At 40.5% G+C, this 17,279-nt stretch overlaps 2 protein-coding genes across 2 annotated transcripts; both read right to left on the bottom strand.

The window, feature by feature from the left end:
• Positions 1-203: 203 nt before the first annotated feature.
• On the bottom strand, positions 204-1,282 carry LOC123609375 (olfactory receptor 12D2-like). The gene has a single exon (XM_045500392.1). It carries the CDS (start codon positions 1,155-1,157, stop codon positions 204-206), a length of 954 nt encoding a protein of 317 aa, XP_045356348.1. The 5' UTR covers positions 1,158-1,282.
• Positions 1,283-16,274: 14,992 nt separating this feature from the next.
• LOC123609376 (olfactory receptor 12D2-like) lies at positions 16,275-17,279 on the bottom strand. The gene has a single exon (XM_045500393.1). The coding sequence runs from the start codon at positions 17,226-17,228 to the stop codon at positions 16,275-16,277; it is 954 nt and encodes a 317-aa protein (XP_045356349.1). The 5' UTR covers positions 17,229-17,279.

Here is a 17,279-nt window from a genome sequence, read left to right on the forward strand (position 1 = left end):
TTGAACATGAGGATTCTGTGGCTGGTGTCCCATGGTTTCATATTTCCATTACGCTACCTAGGCATGTTTTATTTAACATAATCAGGCTAGATTTTCCCATTATTTTTTCTTTGGACAGCTCGACCTGTTATACATAGTGTACATGATCTGAGAAGCAGTCTAACCTCACACACCAACTTTATCATCGCCTATTGCTTCCTGTCTTAGAAGTGTGCTCTAGGTATGTTCAGTTCACCCCTCCTTGTGAAGATACTACTCAAGGCAGCCTTCACGTCCTTGTTCCTCAGTGTATAGATCAGTGGGTTCAGCATAGGAGTGACCACAGTGTACATGATGGCAGCGATCTGGTCCTGGTCCATGGAGCTGCTTGAGACTGGGCGGATGTAAATGAAGATAACAGGAGCATAGAAAAGAATGACCACCATGAAGTGAGAGGCACACGTGGACAGTGCTTTGTGGAGCGCACTACAGGAGTGGGTCTTGGAGAAAAGAGAGATGATTATGGAGAAGTAGGAGAGAAGTGTTAGGAAGAAGGGGCCCATGGCAATGGTCCCGGTAACCGTGTTGAGAAGCCACCGGTTGAGCTCCGTGTTCCCGCAGGCCAACTCCAGCAAAGGCTTGACATCACAGAAGAAGTGATGGATCTGATGAGAACCACAGAAGTTCAAGCGAGAGGTCATCATAGAGTGCAACAGGGCATGGAGAAAACCAATGGTCCAGACCGTGACAGCCATCTGGGTACAGAGCTGGTAATTCATGATGACAGAGTAATGCAGTGGCCTGCAGATGGCCACGAAGCGGTCAAAGGCCATCACGGCCAACAGCATGGCCTCCGTGCTGCCCAGGAAGTGGAAGAAGTGAAGCTGGCTTATGCATCCCAAGAAGGAAATTGCCTTGTGTGTAGAGAAGAAGTTCTCCAGCATCTTTGGCAGTGTCACCGTGGAGTAGCAGATATCTAGACACGACAGATTTCCCAGGAAGAAATACATGGGTAAATGGAGTCTTGGATCAGAGACGACAACCAGGAGGACTGCTCCATTGCCAACCACACTGACCACGTAAATTGCAAGGAAAACCACGAAGAGATAAGGCTGCAGTGCTTGGATGTCTGTGACTCCCAGGAGGAGAAATGCAGTGACTGAGGTTTGATTCAGCATCGCTTAAGAGAAAGGACGAATTACTCTATGGAGCGTACCTCTGTTGAGAATCAGAGACTTCGTAGTTGAGGATTTTCCTGTCTACACAATGGGTACTTTGAGGGAGGGCATTGTTGTTTTACACAGTTCCCACATCAGACCCTTTATAGGATTTGCCTCATTAGACTATTAGATATTATGGTGAACTGTTGGTTATGGGCCATTGGTCCACCATTTTTTCCCCTTATTTGATTGTCATTAATATGTTTCTTTCTCCCAGAGTCTCAGAGCACGTAGCCAACCTACCATCTTCTCTGGGTCTGCACATCTACCTTCTGATAAAACTTTAATGGGCATCCAGACTGCTACCTCCAGACCTTGTAAGATAGCCCCTGAAGGGTTTTAACTAAGGAATATAGACAAGGAGAGAATGAAAACAATGGAAGGAAATCTGAATGGAGATGCAGACATGGGGGTGCCTCCTACAAAAAGGGGATTTTTTTTTCTAAGCTTGGGAAATCCCTGAGAGGAGAATAGAAAGATTTGATGTGAGAGGAATAAAGGAGTGGGTTGATGAGGCAGTACTTCTCCATATCCTGGGGGATTCTAGGCTGTAGAGTTGAAGGAATTTAGAGAACATACCTGATCTGTGCTGTACCTCTGTAAAAGCCTGGCTTCATGCAGGTCAGACTAGCTTTCTTTGACAGTATGTTTTGCACACTGTTAATCCCACCTCTCCTGCGTAAGATACAAATGGTATGGCAAATATCATTTTGGGTTCTCTGACTCACCAAACAAAATTGGATCAAAAATTCATTTGGCGGGGCGCCTGGGTGGCGCAGTCGGTTAAGCGTCCGACTTCAGCCAGGTCACGATCTCGCGGTCCGGGAGTTCGAGCCCCGCATCAGGCTCTGGGCTGATGGCTCAGAGCCTGGAGCCTGTTTCCGATTCTGTGTCTCCCTCTCTCTCTGCCCCTCCCCCGTTCATACTCTGTCTCTCTCTGTCCCAAAAATAAATAAACGTTGAAAAAAAAAAATTCATTTGGGGAAGAAACCTTTTTCTAACATTTAAAGACAATTTCTAATCAGACTTGTCCTTACTCATTTATTTCACTGCAATTTTAATGCTGAGAGATTACATATTTACTCTCGAGAATATTTAGAGAACCAGGCCTGCTGAGTTGAGAATGAGATATGGCAAAGAAGTGTATAAAGAGCCTTCACAATCCACAAATGCAATCAGGAATCCATCATAAAATAGGAAACCAGCTCTAGATCTGGGCGCTTACTTGCATATAAACAAGCATGCAGAAAATATGGGGTCCTCTCAGCCTGAGTCCTAAGGCATTCTCTTACCTGATTGTCGGATTCACAGCCTGCCCAGCTTTGCAGGTTTACACTCCCAACAGCTGTAAATGGCAGGAAGATATTTGAAGTGACTGTTCGTATTGGGATTGCAGCATGAGCTCTTCATGTTCAGAAACGTCTTTGTCTCCTTCTGAAATTCTTCCTGCCTCTCAGGAGCCACAGACCTTAGACATATAAACACGGAGAGAGTGTCCCCTGGGTGTGAGCATGATCGCTGTGAGAATAAACAGGGTATTTTCCCATACTTGCAATTCAAGACAATTCCTCTTGGGTGTTGCTATCTTGAGTTCCATCTTTTTTTTTTTTTTTTTTGCCCCCACTGCTCCAAGTTTTTCGTTTCTATGTTTCTTCCTTATTTGCAGAGTCGTGGACAGCAGGATTGTCAGGGTCCTTCTATGTTTTCTTAGTTCAATTACCTTTTCTTCCCTTGTCATCATGGGAACTTCCCTGAAAAACTTTGTGAGAGGGGCGCCTGGGTGGCTCCGTCGGTTAAGCATCCGACTTCAGCTCAGGTCATGATCTCGCGGTCAGTGAGTTCGAGCCCCGCCTCCGGCTCTGTGCTGACAGCTTGGAGCCTGGAGTCTGCTTGGGGTTCTGTGTCTCCCTCTCTCTCTGACCCTCTCCCGTTCATGCTCTCTCTCTCTCTGTCTCAAAAATAAATAAACATTAAAAAAAATTAAAAAAACAACTGTGAAAATTTGAAAAAAATTTGGCAATGTTTGGTAAGGAATGGAGGCCAGTTCCATTGACCTGTATAGATGATGATAATCTTTAACATTCCACATAATTGTTACTATGGTCCTGTGGAAAACAAGACAGAGGAACAAGGAGAAGTAGGATTGCTTTTATTTATTCCAAATTAGATTCTTCATTGTTGGTAATAGTGTTAAATTTGTTTGTTTAAAATAGACATCCCAAGGCTCACATCTTTCTCTAAGGAATGAGGCTGGTCTCTCCTTGTGTATCCTCTTTTGTTGCTGCAACCTTTAGGTGAGAATATTCTGTGAGCCTCATCCCAGGAATATATGCAATCTGACATCCATGCAAACTTTCTTATAACAGTTATAAACACCCTGTACCCTGCCCATCTTTGTGTTGAGATCCATTATTGTTGCTTTGAAGGAATTCATCATATGTCTCACACGTTAAAAATTCCTTGTTCAAAGAATGCCTGTGTGTATTTGTGAAAGCAATCGTCTCCTGAATTTGACTGAGGTCCCTAACTCATAGTTGTGAGATGGAGCCCTGCTTTGAGCTCTACAGTAACAGATCAAAGCCCACTCTTGATTCTCTCTCTCTCCTCTCTCTCTGCCCTCCCCATGCTCATGTTCTTTCTCTCTCTTTCAAAATAAACAAGTAAACTTAAAAATAATTTTCCTTGTTCAAGTATATGCTATAAATAGAATGGAAAAAACACTTACTTTGTGCTCGTTTTTCTGAGTTTCTTACATGCATTAGCTCATTTTTTTTCTTCCAATCACCCAGCATGAGAAGTACTGGAATCATTCCTAGTTATAAGAAAAGGGGAGCTCAAATGATTTAAGTAATTTTGCTGTTTCCTCCCATTGTTCCTGAGGAATCATTGACAAGTACAGTTGTATATGTTTCAAGTGTACTGTGTGATTTGAGTTTCGTATATGTGGTGGGATGACCACCACTATGAATATCATGAATGCTTCCACTGTCTCACATTGTTGACACCTGTGTGTGGAGAGAATGCTCAGAGTGTACCGTCAGCTTATTTCCCTGCCATTGAATGTCCCTGCTTTGTAATAAATTGTGCGACTGGTGTTCAAACTAAGGGTCCGGTTCTACAGCTAACTGCAGTGTGGTCCATTCTTTCAAAATACCCAGTGGGATTTGAGTTTCGTATATGTGGTGGGATGACCACCACTATGAATATCATGAATGCTTCCATTGTCTCACATTGTTGACACTTGAGTGTGGAGAGAATGCTCAGAGTGTACCGTCAGCTTATTTCACTGCCATTGAATGTTCCTGCTTTACAATAAATTGTGCGACTCGTGTTCAAACTAAGGGTCCGGTTCTACAGCTAACTGCAGTGTGGTCCATTCTTTCAAAATACCGCCCACCTCAATTGTATCTACAGTTCCCACAGATGTCTAGAAATCTGATATTTTGATGAAGTCATGACCAGTACATTTTCTCTTTATGTTTTGTCTCTCTGAGGTCTTGTTTATAAGTTATTTTCCTCCTCAAGTCAAAACAAAATTTTCCTCAATATTCTTTTATTATATGGTCAGCTTCATGGGCATGTGACTGCAGTCCCCACACATTTAAAGCTTTTTTCTTATCATCTTGAAATTCTCAGTAACTGTGTTTTTTTTAAATATATTTTAATGTATTCATTTAAATTCAAGTTTGTTAACATACAGTGTAGTATTGGTTTCATGAGTAGAACCCAGTGATACATCACTTACATATAATACACGGTGCTCATCCCAACAAGTAACCTCCTTAACTCCCATCCCCCATTTAGCCCATCCCCTACCCACCTCCTCAGTTTGTTACTGTAGTTAAGAGTCTTTTATGGTTTGCCTCCCTCTCTGATTTTTATTTTATATTTATTTAAATAGAAGTTAGTTAACATACAGTGTAATAATGGTTTCAGGAGTTGAATTTAGTGATTCATCACCTGTATACAACACCCAGTGCTCAGCCTAACAAGTGCCGTCCTTAATGCCCCTTGCCCAATTAGCCCATACCTCCACAAACCTCCCCTCCAGCAACCCTCAGTTTGTTCTCTATCATTAAGAGTCTCTTGTCCTGTGTTTCCCTTTCTATTTCTTTTCCTTCCCATATGGTCACCATTTTACCCTGAAAACCCACTTATGAGTGAAATCATATGATGTTCGTCTTTCTCTGACTTAGTTTGCTTAGTATAATACCCTCTAATTCCATCCACCTTGTTGCAAATGGCAAGATTTCATTCTTTTGGATCGCCAAGTAATATTCCCTTGCATATATATACCACATCTTCTTTATTCACTCGACATTCGATGGACTTTTGGGTTCTTGCCATAATTTGGCTATTGTTGGTAGTGCTGCTATAAACATTGGGGTGCAATTACCCCATTGAAGTAGCATTTTTGTGTCCTTAGGATAAATACCTAGTGTTGCATTTGCTGGGTGATAGGGTTGTTCTAGTTGTAGTTTTTTGTTTGTTTTTTAAGAATCAACGTAATTTATGAGTAAACAATTCACAAAAAATAAAAATACAAATGTGTCTTAAACATGAAAATTTTTAAAACTTCCTACTAAGGGAAATGTAAATTAAAAATAAAATTAAATACTATTTTTCAGCTATCAGCTTGACAAATATCAGAGGTTGACATATTGGCAAGACAATGACAAAGGCATTCATATATTTCTGGTAGGAATTGCCCTCCAATATTTATGGAAGGCAATTTGACAGTACCATTCTTACAACTGCACCTATATATATTTTAATTAATTAATTAATTAATTAATTAAATGTACATCCAACGTAGTTAGCATATAGTGTGACAATGATTTCAGGAGTAGATTCCAGTGATTCATCCTCTGTTTATAACACCCAGTGCTCCTCCCAACAAATGTCTTCCTTAATGCCCCTTACCCATGTAGCCTGCCCCCACCCCCACAACTCCTCCAACAACCCTCTGTTCGTTCTCTATGTGTAAGAGTCTCTTATGTTTTGCCCCCCACCCTCTTTTTATATTATTTTTGCTTCCCATCCCTTATGTTCCTCTGTTTTGTACCTTAAATTCCTCATATGACTGAATTCATATGATATTTGTGTTTCTCTGAGCGACTAATTTCATTTAGCATAATACCCTCTAGTCCCATCCACATAGCTGCAAATAGCAAGATTTCATTCTTTTTTCATTGCCTAGTAATACTCCATTGTGTATATATACCACATCTTCTTTATCCATTCATCTGTTGATGGGCTTTGTGCTCTTTCCACACATTGGCTATTGTCTATACAGCTGCCAAAAACCTTGGGGTGAATGTGCTCCTTTGAAACAGCACACCTATATCCCTTTGATAAATACCTAGTAATACAATTGCTGGGTCATTGGATAGTTCTATTTTTAATTTTTTGAAGAACCTCCATACTGTTTTCCGGAGCGGATGCACCAGTCTGCATTCTCACCAGCAGTGCAAAAGGGATCCTCTTTCTCCACATCCTTGCCAACATGTGTTGTTGCCTGAGTTGTTAATTTCAGTCATTCTGACTGGTGTGAGGTGGTATCTCATTGTGGGTTTAGTTTGTATTTCCCTTTATGATGAGTGATGTTGAATATTTTTTCATGGGTCTGTTAGTCATCCGGATGTCTTCTTTGAAGAAGTGTCTATTTATGTCTTCTGCCGTTTTCTTAACTGGGTTATTTGTTTTTTGGGAGTTGAGTTTGATAAGTTCTTTATATATTTTGGATACTAACCCTTTATCTGATATGTCATTTGCAAATATCTTCTCCCATTCTGTTGGTTGCCTTTAGGTTTTGCTGATTGTTTCCCTTGCTGTGCAGAACCTTTTTATTTGATGAGGTCCCAGTAGTTCATTTTTGCTTTTGTTTCCCTTGCCTCTGGAGATGTGTTGAGTAAGAAGTTGCTGCAGCCAAGGTCAAAGAGGTTTTTGCCTGCTTTCTTTTCTTGGATTTTGATGTCTTCCTGTCTTACATTTAGGCGTTTCATCTATTTTGAATTTATTGTTGTGTCTGGTGTACCAAAGTGGTCCAGGTTCATTTTTCTGCTTGTCACTGTCAAGTTTTCCCAGCACCACTTGCTGAAGAGACTGTCTTTATTCCATTGGATATTCTTTTTTTCTTTGACAAAATTAGTTGGCCATATGTTTGTGGGTCCATTTCTGGCTTCTCTATTCTGCTCCATTGATCTGAGTGTCTGTTTTTTTGCCAATACCATACTGTCTTGATTGCAGCTTTCTAATACATCTTGACGTCCAGGATTGTGATGCCTCCTGCTTTCATTTTCTTTTTCAAGATTGCTTTGGCTATTCAGGGTCTTTTATAGTTTGATACAAGCTGTAGGATTGTTTTTTCTAGCTCTGTGAAGAATGCTGGTGTTATTTTGATAGGTATTGCATTGAGTACATAGATTATTTTCGGTAGCATTGACATTTTAACAAAATTTGTTCTACAATCCAGGAGCATGGAATATTTTTCCATTTTTTGGTGTCTTCAATTTATTTCAAAGCTTTCTATAGGTTTCAGTTTTTAGATTTTTCATCTCTTTGGTTAGATTTATTCCTAGGTATTTTACGGTTTTTGGTTCAATTGTCAATGGGGTCAATTCCTTGATTTCTCTTTCTGTTGCTTCATTATGGTGTGTAGGAATGCAGCTGATTTCTGTGCATTGATTTTATATCCTATGACTTTGCTAAATTCATGGATCCACTCTAGCAGTTTTTTTTTTTTTTTTTTTAGTGGGATCTTTTGGGTTTTCCATAGAGTATCATGTCGTCTGCAAAGAGTGCAAGTCTGAATTCCTCCTTGCCTATTTGGATGCCTTTTATTCCTTTGTGTTGTCTGACTGCTGAGGCTAGGATTTCCAATACTATGTTGAATAACAGTGGTGACAGTGGACATCCCTGTCGTGTTCCTGACCTTACAGGGAAAGCTCTCAGTTTTTGATGAAGATATTAGTGGTGGGTCTTTCATATATGGCTTTATGATCTTGAGGTATGATCCTTCTAACCGTACTTTCCTGAGGGTTTTTATCAAGAAAAGATGCTGTATTTTGTCCAATGCTTTCTCTGCATCTATTGAGAGGATCGTGTGGTTCTTGTCCTTTCTTTTATTAATGTGATGTATCACGTTGATTGTTTTGCGGATATTGAACCAGCCCTGCATCCCAGGCATAAATCCCACTTGGTCATTGTGAATAATTCTTTTAATGTATTGTTGGATCCGGTTGGCTAGTAACTTGTTAAGGATTCTTGCCTCCATGTTCATCAGGGAAATTGGTCTGTAGTTCTCCGTTTTAGTGGGGTCTCTGTCCGGCTTTGGAATCAAGGTAATACTGGCCTCGTAGAATGAGTTTCCTTCCATGTCTATTTTTTGAAACAGCCCCAAAAGAATAGGTGTGTTAACTCTTTAAATGTTTGGTAGAATTCCCCTGGAAATCTATCTGGCCCTGGACTCTTGCTTGTTGGGAGATTTTTGATTACTGATTCAATTCCTTTACTGGTATGGGTCTGTTCCACTTTTCTATTTCTTTTTGTTTCAGTTTTGGCAGTTTATGTTTCTAGGAATTTGTCCATTTTTTCCAGATTGCTAATTTTTTTGGTGTATAATTTCTCATAATATTCTCCTATTATTGTTTGTGTTTCTGCAGTGTTGGTTGTAATCTCTCTTCTTTCCTCTTGATTTTATTTATTTGGGTCCTTCCCTTTTTCTTTTTGATCAAACTGGTTAGGGGTTTATCAATTTTTGTTAATTCTTTGAAAGAACCAGCTCCTGGTTTGATTGATCCCTTCTACTGTTTTGTTTTGTTTTTTTAAATAGTATTGATTTCTGCTTTAATCTTTATTATTTCATGTCTTCTGCTGGTTTGGGGTTTTATTTGCTGTTTTTTTCCCAGGTGTTTGAGGTGTATGGTTAGGTTGTATATCTGCGACCTTTCTTTCTTCTTTAGGATGGCCTCGATTGGTATATACTTCCCTCTTATGACCATCTTTGCTGCATCCCAGAGGTTTTAGGCTGTGGTGTTATCATTTCCTTTGGCTTCCATGTACTTTTTAATTTCCTCTTTAACTTCCTGGTTAGTCATTCATTCTTTTTTTTTTTTTTTTTTTTAATTTTTTTTTCAACGTTTATTTATTTTTGGGACAGAGAGAGACAGAGCGTGAACGGGGGAGGGGCAGAGAGAGAGGGAGACACAGAACCGGAAACAGGCTCCAGGCTCTGAGCCATCAGCCCAGAGCCTGACGCGGGGCTCGAACTCCCGGACCGCGAGATCGTGACCTGGCTGAAGTCGGACGCTTAACCGACTGCGCCACCCAGGCGCCCCAGTCATTCATTCTTTAGTAGCATGTTGTTTAGTCTCCAAGTATTTGTTTTCTTTCCAAATTTTTTCTTATGTTTGATTTCGAGTTTCATAGCGTTGTGGTCTGAAAATACGCACAGTATGATCTCGATCTTTGGTACTTCTTGAGGACTGTTTTGTGTCCCAGTATGTGACCTATTTTGGAGAATGTTCCATGTGCACTGGAGAAGAATATGTATTCTGCTTTAGGATGAAATGTTCTGAATCTATCTGTGAAGTCCATGTGGTCCAATGTGTCATTCAAAGCTATTATTTCCTTGTCGATTTTCTGTTTAGATGATCTGTCCATTGTTGTAAGTGGGGTGTTGAAATACCCTCCTATTATGGTATTCCTATTGATAAGTTTCTTTATGTTTGTGATTAATCGATTTATATATTTGGCCAATGCCACTTTTGGAGCATAAATTTTTACAATTGTTAGATCTTCTTATTGGATAGACCCCTTAATTATGATATAATGCCCTTCCTCATCTCTTGTTACAGTGTTTATTTTAAAATCTAGATTTTCTGACAAAAGTATGGCGACTCTGGCTTCCTTTTGGAGATGATTAGCATGATAGATGGTTCTCCATCCCTTACTTTCAATCAGTAGATACCTTTAGATCTAAAATGGGTCTGTTGTAAACAGCATATAGATGGGTCTTGTTTTCTTATCCATTCTGTTATCCTATGTCTTTTGATTGGGGCGTTTAGTCCATTGATATTTAGAGTGAGTCCTGAAAGGTGTGAATTTATTGCCATTATGTTGCCTGTAGATTGGAACTTCTGGCGGTGTTCTCTGGTCCTTTACAGTCTTTGTTGCTTTTGGTCTTTTTTATTTTTATTTTTTCATCTTTTGTCGCCTCATAAAGCCCCCCTTAAAATTTCTTGCAGGGCTGGTTTAGTGGTCACAAACTCATGTAATTTTTATTTGTCTGGGAAACTTTTTACCTCTCCTTCTATTTTGAATGATAACCTTGCTGGATAAAGAATTCTTGGCTGCATAGTTTTCTGATTTAGCACAGTGGATATATCCTGTCACTCCTTTCTAGCTTGCCAAGTTCATGGGAATAGGTCTGCTGCAAACCTGATCTGTCTTCTCTTATAGTTTAAGGACTTTTTTTTTCCCTTGCTGCTTTTATAATTCTTTCCTAGGCTGAATATTTTGTGAATTTCAGTATAATGTGCTTTGTTGATGGTCGTTTTTTGTTGAATCTAATGGGAGTTCTCTGTGCTTCCTGGATTTTGATGTCTGTGTCTTTCCCCAGGTTAGGAGAGTTTTCTACTCTGTTTTGTTGACATAAACCTTCTATGCCCTTTTCTCTCTCTTCATCTCCTGGGACCCCTATGATTTGGATGTTATTCCTTTTTTAATGAGTCACTGAGTTCTCTAATTTTATATTGTGCTCTTTTGCCTTAGTGTCCCTCTTTTTTTCTGCTTCATTTTTCTCCGTAAGTTTGTCTTCTCTGTCGCTTGATTCACTCCTCTGCCTCAGTCATCCTTTCTGCTGTGGCATACATTTGAGATTGCAGCTCAGTTACATTTTTTATTTCATTCTGACTACGTTTTATTTCTTTTATTTCTGCAGAAAGGGATTCTTTTGTATTTTCAACCCCAGCTAGTATTCTTACGATTGGATTCTAAGTTCTGGTTCAGACATCTGGCTTGTATCTTTGTTGACTAAGTCCCTTTCTGTCATTGCTTCCTTTTCTTTCTTTTGGGGTGAATTCCTTCATTTTATCATTTTCAAGGAAGAAAAGGAATTTAAAAGTAAAAAAAATGAAAATAAAAATTAATAACAACACAAAAAAACAAATAAAGGATACTAGATCTTAGATATGTTTTGTTCATGTTGTTGAAAGAAGCTTGATGAATAGAGAAAAAAAGGATAGAAAAAAAATAAGGAAAGTGTTTGAAAATTAAAAAAAAAAGTGTATACAAGAAAGAATAAAATGAAATGATGGAAGTAAAACAGAATTTTAAAAGTTTACAAAAAAGCGAAAAATATAGGAGAAAAAAACAAAAATCTTTTTTGTTAAAATGGAAAATAATTTTTTTTCTTTTTCTGTATTCATGAAGAAAAAGGAAAAAAATGAATAGATGGACTTGCAAATAGAATGAAATACAATTGAAATTAAATCCAGTCCCGTTAGAAGTGAAACTATGAAGCGCTAGTTGTAGTTTTTTGAGGGACCTCTATACTGTTATAGCATTTTAAAAATTCATCCTGATTATTGTTTTCTATGCTTTTTTAAAGCTGAGTTAGTGGTCTTATGACTGTTCTTCTAAATTTCTGTTCAGATATATTATTTATATCTGTTTTGAGCAAGTCCCTTGCTGTGATTTATTTTTGACCTGTGTTTTGGGGTGAATACTTCTGTCTTGTCATTTTGGCCATGTTTTTGTCTTGCATGTTTTAAAAGCTTGTTATGTTTTCTCCCCTAGTGTACTATTATATTAAAAAGGATCATACACTGTCCAGGACCTGTCCTTTAGGAAGTGTTCTTGGTGTATGCTGTGTGCTCTCTGCTGTTGTGTTTTGGCTGCTCCTTCCCATTGGTCAGCCTTGTGCAGAGATCTTCCTTGCTTGCAGTGGGGAGTGTTTGGAACTTTAACTAGATGTGCTTTGCGTTGGTTTTCATAATAAGTCTGGAAAAAGGGAAAAATAAAGAAACCTTCATCCCCTAAAAAAAGAAAACAAGAAAGGGAACACACACACACACACACACACACACACACAACGAAAAACCTAAAGAAAACAACCAACTGATAATCAGAAAATTATAAGGCTGATTCCAAAGAAAACAAAAGAAGTCAAGAAAAAAGAAAGAAATAGAAAAGAATGAGGCTCATTGTACAAAATATAGAAAAGCAAATAAAAAACAAACAAACAAGAAATTATGAGCATGATTACAAAAGTAAAAAATAAGAAAGAAAAAAAGCTAAGGATGGTCATATCTCCACCATAACTGCAGGTGTCATTTTGACTCACTATTTGTAGTGCACTTGGTGCATGTGGGGTCCTGCCCGTGCCGTGCTGGATAGAGGCTGGCAGTGTTGGCTCAGACTCAGTCCTGCCACAGCAAATAAGCAGTTAGCAGGCACCTGGAAAGGAGAGGGGTGGTGTCGGGTAGGTGGGTCCTACCTCCATGGGGTTACTGTGCTGCACTCTGAAGTTCCACCCTTTTGGTTTTGTGGGGAAAATGGTGCCACACCAATCTCCGGTACTAGACCGGAGAGCCTTCAGAAAGCCTTCACAGAATAGCGAGAGCCTTCAGTTCACCCTGCACCACAATTCCCCTATGTTGTTTCTTTGGCGTGGAGCTGGGATTCATTGTTTCAAGTTTTAAAGGACCTTGCGCTGCACAGACCCGTTTCTCTCCACTGGAATAGAGATTCTCCTCACTGCACGAAGTCCTTTGTCCCTGGAAAACTGTTCCACGCCTGCACGGTGCAGGGGATCTATGGTGTAGCACCACTAAACACAGAAAAGTTTATGTTCCCTCTGCATGTGCCTCTGTCCCCTGCTGATGAAAGACATTTTAGTAGCACTTTCAGGGTCTTTTGTCCATGGGGAGGCAACATACCCTCTTCTCAGGCACTCCAGGAGGGGGGCTGTTCTCTCCCAGTGCTCTTTGGTGGTCCCTACACCACACTGTGCACTCCGGGGCCAGCTCCCCTCTCCCCAGGAGCACGTACCACAGCTCAGCTCCCGAGAAAGTCACCCACTTTAAAGACCTCAGAATTTGAGCTCTTTGCGCACAGAATTTGCAAACAGAATCGAGCTGTTTGCAAAAAAGAACTGGGACACTCAGTATTTGTCGCTCCCCAGTGTGTGGTCTGGAGAGGTTTTGCTCTGGTGTGAACTCACTGATGCACTTTCTCAACCCCTCTCTCTTTCTCTCCCTTTTGGCTCTCCATGGAATGGGCTCCCTCCCATTTTTCTCCCTCACAATTCACTTTTTCTCCCTCACAATTCACTTCCACATACCTCATTCATTTCATGCTGTGGAGTCACGCTGTGATTCAACATGTATATACATTTTGGAATGTTTACCACAGTTAGTATAGTCACTATACAGAATTATTAAATATGATTGACTATATCCCCTCTGCTGTACTTTTAACCTCTGTGATTTGTTTGTTTTATACTGGAAGTTTGTATCCTTCATCCCCTTCTTCTAATGCACCCATCCACCCACCTTCCTGCCCTCTGGCAACCACCAGTTTGTTCTCCGTGGCTATGAGTCTCTTTCAGTTTGTGTTTCAGTTCTTTGTTTTCCGTTCTTAGATTCCACGTATACGTGAAATATATGGTATTTGTCTTTCTCTGCCTGACTTATTTCATTTGGCAAGGAGCTTCAAGGTCCATCTTTATTCTCACAAATGGTGAGATTTCCTTTTTTTCTCACGACTGAAAAACATTCCATAACATACCCAAATGTATGTCTGTGTCTACCTAGGGCAGATAATTGGACGCATCAGTTTGAAGTTCTTGAGATAAAAAGGAATGAAGCTTGGGAAACTGGACCCAACAAGCCTCATCTGTACCTTGACCCAATGTAGGTGAAAAGACATAGACTCTGACTAATACTGCAACGGGATGAGATTTTAGTATTATTTGGAGGGAGAGTAAGTGTGATTTGTATGTGGGGACAATGTTAATTATTAGAGTTGGACTAGAGTGGATTAAAGATGTCCACAATTTTTTTTTGATGTTCTTTCCCATGAAAGGCAGGGATTTCTTCTCTATAAAGTTTGTTAGGCCTGTGACCATTTTGTCCAAGAGAGAATAGTACAGGTGATGTCAATACTGGTTCTTGGGCTTATTCGAGAGATGACTGGCAGCTTTTGTCCTGGTCTGTTGGCCCCCACGTAGAGTGTCAAGCCTGAGGCCTCCATGCTGCAAAAGCACAGAACAGCCACTTGGAGAGAGTGGACCAAGGGAGACCCAGACAGAGACTTTGCCAGCTCTCAGCTCTTCCACGCGACGATGCTCAAGTCAGCTCAGCCACGGCACAAGCATGATCGAGGAGAACCGGCCCTGCCCTGCTCTGTTCTTCCCAATTCCCGAGCCTCAGAAGAACGCAATTGACTGGTATAGGTGTCTTCAGCTTCTGTGTTTGGGGATACTAGTGTGTTAGGCAGCAGTAGCCAACCAGATAATGACGTGTTCTTCTCTGGTTCATGGCCTGCGTGGAGCTTGGATTTTGTAAACAATTCTGATCAACAGAAATGAGGGGCTGGAGACAGTTCAGGGTAGAAATGTCTTCTCCACAGACACATTTTATTTTTTTTATAAACAAAAGTAGAATTGGGGGACCAAAAACAGTGGATGAGATGAAACCACATTGTGTTCACAAAAGTGGATGCAGAGAATTTGAACAGTTCCTGAGCTCATCAAGGCCTGTCACAGTCTTCACCTGCATCTATAAATAGTCATAAATGCTTCTCCCACCATCCCTCATGCACAGAAACCACCCCCGGGATATAGAAAATAGGGAACACAGTGCCTCCCAACAGTAGCTCCAGAAATGTCTCAGCAATGATGACTTAGTTGCTTTCGTTACATTTGGGTTTGGTGACAGGTAAGGAAAACAAGACAACATTTTGATAAAGTCTACACATTTCATCAGTATTATGTCATATTGCATCATAACAGTCACTGGAAATTGTCATAGAAATAGTAAAACCAAAAAAAAAAAAAATAGGAAGTGTTTTGAAACTCAGTATTTTCCATGAGCAAACACTGAGGGAAAAATTACCAACTGATTAGCTAGTGAGGGATCCAGAAATTTTAATTTCATTCTGTCCCCACTTTCAACAATGTTTAATAGCCATCCTGTACAGTTTATCTAGTTGACTTTAAAAAATCTCTGGAGATAGAGGATCCACAACACTTTAGATAAACAATTGTCTATTTTCTCCCTGTCAGTTAGTGCTTAAATCATTTGTTTTAATGACTTACTGGTCTCTAGGTTAGGGAAAAAAGAAATCATGGTGTACTGGTTGAAACTTCCTCTTAACTCATTTGTAAATTACCATTTCTTATTATCAGTGGTTAAATTCAACTCCTCAAAATATAACAGCATAAGAATTTTATTGCTCACATTTAAATACATTAACTGAGAAGGACCACGGGATAAATAGCCCTGGGGCACCTGGGTGGTTCAATCCATTAAGACTCTGACTTCCGCTCAGGTCATGATCCCACTGTTCCTATGTTCAAACCCCACATCAGGCTCTGTGCTGACAACTCAGAGCCTGTAGCATGCTTCAGATTCTGTCTCCGCCTCATTGCCTCTCCCCTTCTCAAGCTCTGTGTCTCTCTCTCTCTGTCTCTCTCTCATGTATAAATAAAAACTTAAAAAGAAAAAAAGATAAACATCCCTGGGTAGTATTTGTGTACTGACATACAGTTAATATAGGCATATTTCTATTCCTGACTTCTTTAGAGAATCCATAAGAATACATAAAAAAAAAAATAAGTTTCATTAACTGATATTCCAAACACAAATTGAACATTAGGATTCCATGGTTGGTGTCCGATGGGCTCATGTTTCCATTATGTTACCTAGGAATGCTTTGGTTAACACAATCAGGGTGGCCTTCCCATTTATCTTTTCTTTGGACAGCTCGACCTGTTATACATATTGTACATGATCTGAGAAGCAGTCTAAACTCACACACCAACTTTATCATCGCCTATTGCTTCCTGTCTTAGAAGTGTGCTCTAGATGTGTTCAGGTCACCCCTCCTTGTGAAGATACTACTCAAGGCAGCCTTCACGTCCTTGTTCCTCAGTGTATAGATCAGTGGGTTCAGCATAGGAGTGACCACAGTGTACATGATGGCAGCGACCTGGTCCTGGTCCATGGAGCTGCCTGAGGTAGGAGATATGTAAGTGAAGATAACAGGAACATAGAGAAGAATGACCACCATGAAGTGAGAGGCACACGTGGACAGTGCTTTGTGGAGCACACTACAGGAGTGGGTCTTGGAGAAAAGAGAGATGATTATGGAGAAGTAGGAGAGAAGTGTTAGGAAGAAGGGGCCCATGGCAATGGTCCCGGTAACCGTGTTGAGAAGCCACCGGTTGAGCTCCGTGTTCCCGCAGGCCAACTCCAGCAAAGGCTTGACATCACAGAAGAAGTGATGGATCTGATGAGAACCACAGAAGTTCAAGCGAGAGGTCATCATGGAGTGCAACAGGGCATGGAAAAAACCAATGGTCCAGACCGTGACAGCCATCTGGGTACAGAGCTGGTAATTCATGATGACAGAGTAATGCAGTGGCCTGCAGATGGCCACGAAGCGGTCAAAGGCCATCACGGCCAACAGCATGGCCTCCGTGCTGCCCAGGAAGTGGAAGAAGTGAAGCTGGCTTATGCATCCCAAGAAGGAAATTGCCTTGTGTGTAGAGAAGAAGTTCTCCAGCATCTTTGGCAGTGTCACTGTGGAGTAGCAGATATCTAGACACGACAGATTTCCCAGGAAGAAATACATGGGTAAATGGAGTCTTGGATCAGAGACGACAACCAGGAGGACTGCTCCATTGCCAACCACACTGACCACGTAAATTGCAAGGAAAACCACGAAGAGATAAGGCTGCAGTGCTTGGATGTCTGTGACTCCCAGGAGGAGAAATGCAGTGACTGAGGTTTGATTCAGCATCGCTTAAGAGAAAGGATGAATTACTCTGTGGAGCGTACCTCTGTTGAGAAT

This window comes from Leopardus geoffroyi, chromosome B2 (assembly GCF_018350155.1).
Source record: "Leopardus geoffroyi isolate Oge1 chromosome B2, O.geoffroyi_Oge1_pat1.0, whole genome shotgun sequence".
Lineage (NCBI taxonomy): Eukaryota > Metazoa > Chordata > Mammalia > Carnivora > Felidae > Leopardus > Leopardus geoffroyi.